Source organism: Poromitra crassiceps, assembly GCF_964638095.1.
Source record: "Poromitra crassiceps genome assembly, chromosome: 11".
Taxonomy (NCBI): Eukaryota; Metazoa; Chordata; class Actinopteri; order Beryciformes; family Melamphaidae; genus Poromitra; species Poromitra crassiceps.
This window is the reverse complement of record NC_139643.1, coordinates 11,527,812-11,535,900: the sequence shown is the minus strand read 5'-3', so window position 1 is coordinate 11,535,900 and position 8,089 is coordinate 11,527,812. Positions and strand designations below refer to the sequence as shown.

Sequence of the window (8,089 nt, the reverse complement as noted above, 5' to 3'; positions counted from 1 at the left end):
CCCTCTGTGCGTGAACCCTTACATATGGTAATTACGGTAAGCAAAGTTCATCAGCCCGGAATCACAACAAGACAAGCAGTCTCTCTCTCACTTACCATGGGGAAGGTACGCAGAAAGTCACACGACGCAGCTTTCAAGCTGAAAGCAGTCGAACTCGCACTAAAAGAAACAAACAGAGCAGCAGCGCGTATCCTGGGCATCGATGAGTCAATGGTGAGACGTTGGAAGCAGCAGCAGCAGGAACTGTCTCAGTGTAATAAGACAAAAAAGTCCTTCAGAGGCCACAAAAGCAGATGGCCGGAACTTGAAGATTCCCTTGAGGACTGGGTGTTGACCCAGAGAGGAGACGGCCGAGACGTTTCCACGGTGCAGATCCGACTGAAGGCCAAAACAATCGCCACCGAGATGAAAATTGAACATTTCAGAGGTGGGCCATCTTGGTGCTACCGATTCATGAGACGAAAGGGACTGTCCGTCCGGGGGAGAACTACTGAACAACTCCCTCCCGACTACCAGGAGAAAATCACAAACTTCGGCGAATTCACACAAAGGAAGATCACGGAATATTATAGGAGTGTGAAAACATCCACAATCACCAACGGATTCCAAAACGCTGGACTGCTGCGGGATGAAAAGGATGACGCCGCCACAGCTGGCGCTGAGGGCCGTCAGAGGCTTCAGAGGCTGTTCGATGCCGACAGTGATGAAGAGGAGTTCGTTGGTTTTGAGTGACAATGAAGGAGAGAGGAGAGTGGTTGACGAAGCCACCCTGAACCTGTTCGTTTCCGACACTGAAGATGAGGACTTTGGTGGTTTCAGTACGCAGGAAGAAGAGGAAGACGAGGATTAGTGACTTGACTTCTCTGGTTACAGGTTTGCTGCACATATACGGTAGCCTATTGTTGTGTGATTTTGTCTGGGGATTAGTGACCTGACTTTTGTTTTGTTTTGTTGAAATGTTAATAAATGGGAGCTTCCCCAAACAGCGATCTCTTTCCCGACATTCCTCTCTGTGCACGAACCCTTTCACATGGTAATTAAACATCAAAACACCCGCGGCTTATAGTCCGGTGCGGCTTATAGAAGAAAAAAATAGTCAATTTTGGTCCCGCGGCTTATAGACCGGTGCGTCTTATAGTCCGGAATTTACGGTACATTCCTCCTGTGTCGCGGGCTGCTGACATCAACTCAGTAAACAAGATTTTTTATCGTGACGCTTAGTCGACGTCGACTCGTCTTTATTAACTCATTGAGTGCCAGCCACTTTTGGAGAACGGACGCTCCCAGTGCCAGAGTTTCAGAGCGTTTTCAGTGATTTCTCGAGGCCCACAGAATATTGTGTGATATTACTGTATAATAATAATAATGTAAACACCGAACACGCCGAAAGAACGATGATACTCTATTGTATCATCAGCAAAAAAAAGTTTATTGATATCATTTTCCGTTCTTTAGTTATCAGCCGGAGAAGATAGGTTGTTTTCACCAAAAACAGACATTTCAAATTAGAAGCTGAGATAATCAGCCTTTTGTGAAATGAAGCATTTCAAGCACATCACTGACTCTGAAGCTAATATTTTCTGATGTAGTGACACCTCAAAAATAATTTCCTTCAATAAAACAGCGAGAAAAAAAAGGAATTTTGTTTGGCAAAATAATATTTTTTAGCTGCAACCAGCAGCGCTGGCCCCTGCGTGCGCAGACCCTACACTTTCTTGCTGGTCTTGATTTACTGCTGGTGGGCATCAGATATTCTAGCTTGCCAATCTGTCCATCGAGCCTGCTGTCTCGGTCTGTCTGGGTCGGTGTTGTATGCTGCCCTGCGTGTCCCACCCCCCTCGACTGCAAACCCCTCCTCCGTGGGTGTGTCTCTGGTGGCTCTCTGCTGCGTTTGCTCTGCACTGAAAACCCAGCTTTTTCACAGCGTCCCGCGTGTATTTGTCACCGGCTCCCAGCGCTTCCAACTGAGAATAATAACAACTCCACAACTAATCATGCGGATGGGCTATCGCAGCGGACACGGAGGGGCTCAATTATGGGAGCAGATTGGCTGCTGCAGGCACAGCTAACGTTATGCTTCATGCATATCGATGCATACCGATGCGGTTTCCGTTTCATCACGGGGCTTCTTCTGCTGTTTTTCCTCACCTTTCTCTAATCTGGAGAGCACTGTCGCCACCTAATGGGTCCGTAAAATAGGTTATACACATTCAACATGCCCCAAATTTGTACAGGAGATGTATCAGGCTTTGATCCACGTCCCACCGTCAAAAAACGCAATTGACGACTTTAGTCGTCATTGGCACTCTACGTTACTATTTGAATTGACGACTATAGTCGTCATTGGCACTCAATGAGTTAATAGAAAGGTCGACTTGAAAAAATGTGGAGTCATGCAACCTCTAGCTTGTTAGCTGGTTTGAAATCACGAGGCTAGCATTCTTAGCATTCCATATTTAAGACAATGGGCTCGCAAGCTACATGCAGCTAGCCTGTTAGCGCTTCCCATCTCACCAGTAGTCAGGATTCTCCATTTTGTCCAGGAAGTCGTCCAACTCGTCCTTGTTTCTGATTGGCTTGTAGATTTTCTTCCCGTCCAGGTCGTAGCCAATGTGAGGAAAGTCTTTGTACCACTCCATGGGAATGTTCCCCACCGTGTTCCTGATGTCCTGGAACATTAGGAGAACGTTGATGAACAACAGAGAATGTGTCAGAGCACATTAGAGAACACAGTAGAACATTAGAGAACGTGTCAGAGCACCTTAGAGAACACAGTAGAACATTAGAGAACGTGTCAGAGCACCTTAGAGAACACAGTAGAACATTAGAGAATGTGTCACAGCACCTTAGAGAACACAGTAGAACATTAGAGAACGTGTCAGAGCACCTTAGAGAACACAGTAGAACATTAGAGAGTGTTCGAGAACTCAAAAGTAGAGTTTGTTAGACAACATGAAAGGACACATTACAACAGTATAGAGAACATTAGTAGAACACAGTAGAACACAAATGTATCAATGTCACCAGATCATTTTTCCGGTTCTGGTTCATCGATGACAACTTGAAGTGTATAAAACAAAGCTGATAACTTGATTTTCAGTTTTTGCTACATTTTAAATTATTTAAAAAATGACAGGTGCTCTGGACACTTAACTAGCAGCTACGCTGTGTCGTCAATGAAATTAGTTTATTTTTTCTTTCTTTGGACGCTTGCAAGTAGGCAGGGGTGGAGATAGGAAAAATACTGGGAGAATTGCAAACCTACTTGTGATTTCGAAGGTCGAAATCAAACGCTCATTTCAATCGATTTTCGATTTAGAATAGAGATCGTGACACGCCGCTAATAACTTGTAAAAAGTTCACAGTTTAAAGTGAATGTTCTGCTCCTGTCCTGCCCAGAACCTCGCTCACCTCCTCGTCTGAAGTGTCGTGTTCATACTCGTCCTCCTGCTGTCCTCCCTCCTCCTTCTCTCCCTCCTCCTTCTCTCCCTCTTTCATCCCTCTCTTTGTCTTCTTCTTCTTCTTCTTGTCCTCCTGCTTTAGGACAGGCGGTGACTCCTTTAGGACAGATGACTCCTCCTTCAGGACAGATGGCTCCTCCTGCTGGAAGGAGGAAAAACCACAGATCAGGTCAGTCACAGCCGTGACCCATGAGAACACGCTGCTGTTCTAGACGGTATGGTTCTGTTTGGAACACATCGCGTCTGTTGGAACATGAAGTTAGCGTAGTACAGGGGTTTTCAAAGTCTGCATCTGTGGGCCTCCCCTCAGACAAAGCATGGAAAAAGGTGCTTCCCCCTTAGTTTACTTGCTTAGTTTCGCTCAATTCTTGGATCATGATTTATATTATTTGATCCCATAGATACTCAACAGTTGAGCCAAAATGGCCTGATATTGACACGCCGGAAAATGCACGGAAAATGGGATCCGCGCCTCCGATGTGAAAGTTGTGAACGTGGGTTGGTGGGTAATTGTTGTACGCCGGAGTTCGGTTTTGCTTTAGTGGTGTTCTATTGTTTTATTCTGTTGTGTTGTTGGGTTGTTACTATGCCTAGTAAAGCCTTGACATCCAAGAGTTCAGTGTAGGAAATTTGAAAAATATTTTGGGGGCAACTTTTGCCCCCACTCTCTAAAAGATGGGGGCATTTACAAAATTTTGGGGGCACATAGAAAAAAGTAATTTGTGCATAAAGTTGCATAGTGTGAACAGCAGCATTGTTTGTGTGAGTGTTCTTCATCTTGTTCTGGCAACCAGCAGGTGCTGAGTGTGTGTTAAGAGATGGACATGGAAATTAAATGAATTGAACGGAAATCAAATTATCTGAATCTTGGGGGCAATTATTGCCCCACAATCCAAGTTTTTAGGGGCATTCTGAGGTTTCTTGGGGCATTTTTGCCCTTGCCCCTGGCTAACTTCCTACACTGCCAGAGTTGGCTCTCAGGAACATCTACTCTACCTTCTCTGTTCCAGCATCATCTTCCTCATCATGTGATCCGTCTCCTTCCTCCTCCTCGTCGTCACTGTCGCTCCCAGAATCCTCGAGTCCAGAGAAGACGCTGTCCTCACTGTCTGACACATCTTCATCCTCCTCCTCCTCCTCAGCAGGCAGCTTGGTGTTGAAGGTAAAGATCTGCAGGAACAAGGCAGTTACATTATATTCAAACAAGTGCACAAAGTGGGTCAGTACTCACCGGGACACAGTACTCTCCGGGACGCAGTACTCACAGCAGGGACGCAGTACTCACCGGGACGCAGTACCGCCACTTCTACACTTGACTATTTGGTGTACTTTTGTGTACTTTTGGTGTATTTTTTCTTGCGCTTTTTTTATGGCCCTAAAGACACTACATTACCCAGAGGGCATGGCGTGACAGAAACCAGATCACTTGTTCTACTCTCGCCTGCAAGTATACCGTTAGTAATGTCTGCAGAGTGAGGAAGAAAGAAATAAACAACTTCCTAAAGTTAAAGGTCCCATGTAGGGGTTATACTACATGGGGTTATACTGAGAAAAAAGTGAACCCATTAAGCCTAATTTATACTTATTATACTGTAAAGTGTCGCTCAGCACATGGTCGCAGACGAAAAAGAAAGTGTTGCATTTATACTTGAGAGGACGTTCGCCTCGGTTCAACGGTCACGTGACACTCGAACGCTATAAGCAGCCGCAGACAGTCAAGAGAAGAGAGGGAACAAAATGCACAGTGAAACCACCTCGGAGGCAAGATGTAACGTACTTGGCTGCAGCCGCATATAAACAGCACACAACCACACCTCCTCTCTTCTCTGGGAAATTGGTCACGACGTTCTTTGTGATTTTCACAAAGTCATACATCAAGGACAGGCTGATAAAAATAGCGGGCCCACGTTCATTCATTTCAATCGAGCGAAAACTAAGCGGGTGGACCCCAACCAAAACAAGGAAGTCAAGCACGTGCCGTCTATATAGCCAATCAGACTTGCACGATACTATGACGTAGTCAGCGACACTAGACATTTCACCAGGTAGCAGACACTGCTGCTCGCCGACACTTGAAAGTGTCGACTCGAGTCCTCATTTCTGTCGGCGACCGTTTCAAAAGTGTCAGCAGACGAAGCATAAATTGGGCTTTACTCCTGGTTGCAACAGCGCTCTCTCTCTCTCTCTGTTATTAGCTGTTTTGTAATTAACATTAGTGTTAGTTGCACAAGATCTACCCTTCCGTCTCACCACGATGTGACAGCAGGTGTCAGGTGCTGGAGGGTAAAACAAACATCCTGGACGTCTCAAAGCACATGGTCCTCAGATGAAGCCACAGCAGCCATGTAAGGAAAAAGTGCCTCCAAAAGAGACGTTTTGACTTCTGTGATTTAACACTCATCGTCATTTCATTTGCCGGCTTAGAGCGCCGCCCTGCCAACTGAATGTAGAAGATCAAACCTTGTTGTCTGTAGCACAGCTGCTGTGTAGAATGGAAACATTTACAGAAAACAATCAACTGCACCAAAGATGGATCTAATCCCAACAGATCATCTTATCAAAACAGAGCATAGTTAATGAGGGCAGAGACAGAGCACATAGAGAAGTCCCACAGAGGCTGCATTTGAGTTGTTTTGCAACATAATTCATAACCTTGTTTTAAAGACCCATGATGAGACATGTTTTATATAGTTAAAATAGCATGATATGGGACCTTTAAACATGTATGTATTGAAGCAGATGTTTCTTGTTGTATTGGATGGGTTGCGAATTGAAGAGGGAGATCCTAGCGACCGTTAATTGGCCTTGAAGTGATGCTCTACCAGTCTACCAGGTATGCTATGTAGCCCAAATCTTTGCCAGATAGTCACAGTCACACCAACACAAACTTGCCAAGGTTTTAAATGCAGTTTTGTGCAGTGTCCTCTCTGACAGAGAATGGAATGGCTAATCAACACTTTCTGAAACTGCCATCAAGTGAACTCTGGGCGGTGGACAAACTTCAGTCATCAGTCTTGATTGTATTCATCATTTCCACCTGCATAACTAGGCTCCTGTCTCTCTCTCTGTCTGTCTGTTGATATGCGAGTCCAAAGGCAACGTGGAGGGGCCAGTTTAATACCACAAGAGTCGAGACAACGTGTCCTCCTCCTGTAATATCACAGAGTACTGTCACTGCAATAACGTTGTTATTATTACTGTGTAATACAGTATCTGACTATCAGAGTAACTGTGTTCTGTTACTGCTAGTTAGCAGTTAGTGGAGCCCAGATGGTGATCTATGCTGGAGCCACCATGCTAACAGCAGTTAGCCGGGGTGCTAGCCTCTAGCACCTCCTGGACTCCTCTTGTGGTTTTGTCTCTCTGGACTCAGATCACAAGCTCTCACCTGCTGCTCTTCCTCCACCTCCTCCTCCTCCTCCTCCTCGTTACTCCTCTTCTTAACGGGGCTTTTCTCGGTGGCTTTACTCATGTTGTCGCTCTGCACGCGGAGCCGCATGCTGTCTATACGGCACACCACGTGACAGACGGGAACCTGCCGGGGTCAAAGTGCACTCACAGTGACGTCACCAAAGACAACCCCCGGGTGCGTTCAAGATCATCCATGGCTCAGATCAGATGCCAACTGGACCCTAAAAACACTCAAGTACTCCTCACTGTGTAGCAGTAGTAGTTTTCCTGGATATAACTACATCCTCATCCCATTCACAAGTATTGTCCTGCAGCGTAAAATTACTAATCATGCTAGGATACAAAGTGTCCAATATAGTCTGAAAATGTCACTTTGAGTGATGTTTGTGGGGTACGGTGGTGCAGTGGTAAGCGCTGTCGCCTCACAGCTCGAAGGTCCTGGGTTCGATTCCCACCTGGGACGCTGTGTGCGCTGGAGTTGTGACCCCCCCATATCTTCAGTTCCTACTGCCCAGGTGGGCTATCTCGTCGAAAGGGCCTTTCTGTGTGGAGTTTGCATGTTCTCCCCGTACCCTCCAGGGGGTTCCTCCGTACATAACCCCCCACTAAAAACATGCAGAAGATCGTCATCCGACCAGTGACGACAACATCTGAAGTTGGTCCAATGATGGTCCAATGAAGGTCCCCGGGCGCTGGAAAGAAATAGCGACCACTGCTCCTGGCCTGCCCCCTGGAGGAAAGGACAAGCCTGGATGGGTCAAATGCAGAGGACATATTTTACCGGCCACCGTCAGCATGAGTGTGTGTAGTGGCCGCATGCATGTGTTGTAGTGTGTTCGTGTGACAATAAAGACGGGCTGCTGTCTGAAATCGTCTGAAATCGTGTTTGGCTGGCTTTGAAGGCCAGCATCCCTCTGGTATATGACAGGTCCTTTTGACTTCTGATGTTTCATGCACATTACTTTGTTGTTGTTTACTACACGGACCCCTAAAGCTTGTGGAACATTATGAAACTTTTTTCCATTAAAACCTCTGATTAGATGCAATCCTCTTATTTATTTATTCCATGTCTTTATTTATGTAAACTACACTCCATTTCACAAGGTGGCGGTAATGCACCATAAGTTGTTTGCCAACCGCCATAAAACACTAGTAGAAGAAGAAGGTTATGTAAACTGACGTCATCCGAACGCGACAGTCAGGCCAGCTGATTTGAC

General features: G+C 45.9%; 1 protein-coding gene across 1 annotated transcript in view; it reads right to left on the bottom strand.

Moving 5' to 3' along the window:
- The window catches only part of bop1 (BOP1 ribosomal biogenesis factor), a gene marked incomplete at its 5' end in the record, with an annotated part of 21,192 nt that extends 14,232 nt beyond the window's left edge, over positions 1 to 6,960 (bottom strand). The window contains 4 exons of the mRNA XM_083645867.1: positions 2,515 to 2,669; positions 3,412 to 3,603; positions 4,458 to 4,631; positions 6,850 to 6,960. Of these exons, the coding sequence (XP_083501993.1) occupies positions 2,515 to 2,669; positions 3,412 to 3,603; positions 4,458 to 4,631; positions 6,850 to 6,960 (632 nt within the window). The remainder of the gene's footprint in view (positions 1 to 2,514; positions 2,670 to 3,411; positions 3,604 to 4,457; positions 4,632 to 6,849) is intronic.
- Positions 6,961 to 8,089: the final 1,129 nt, after the last annotated feature.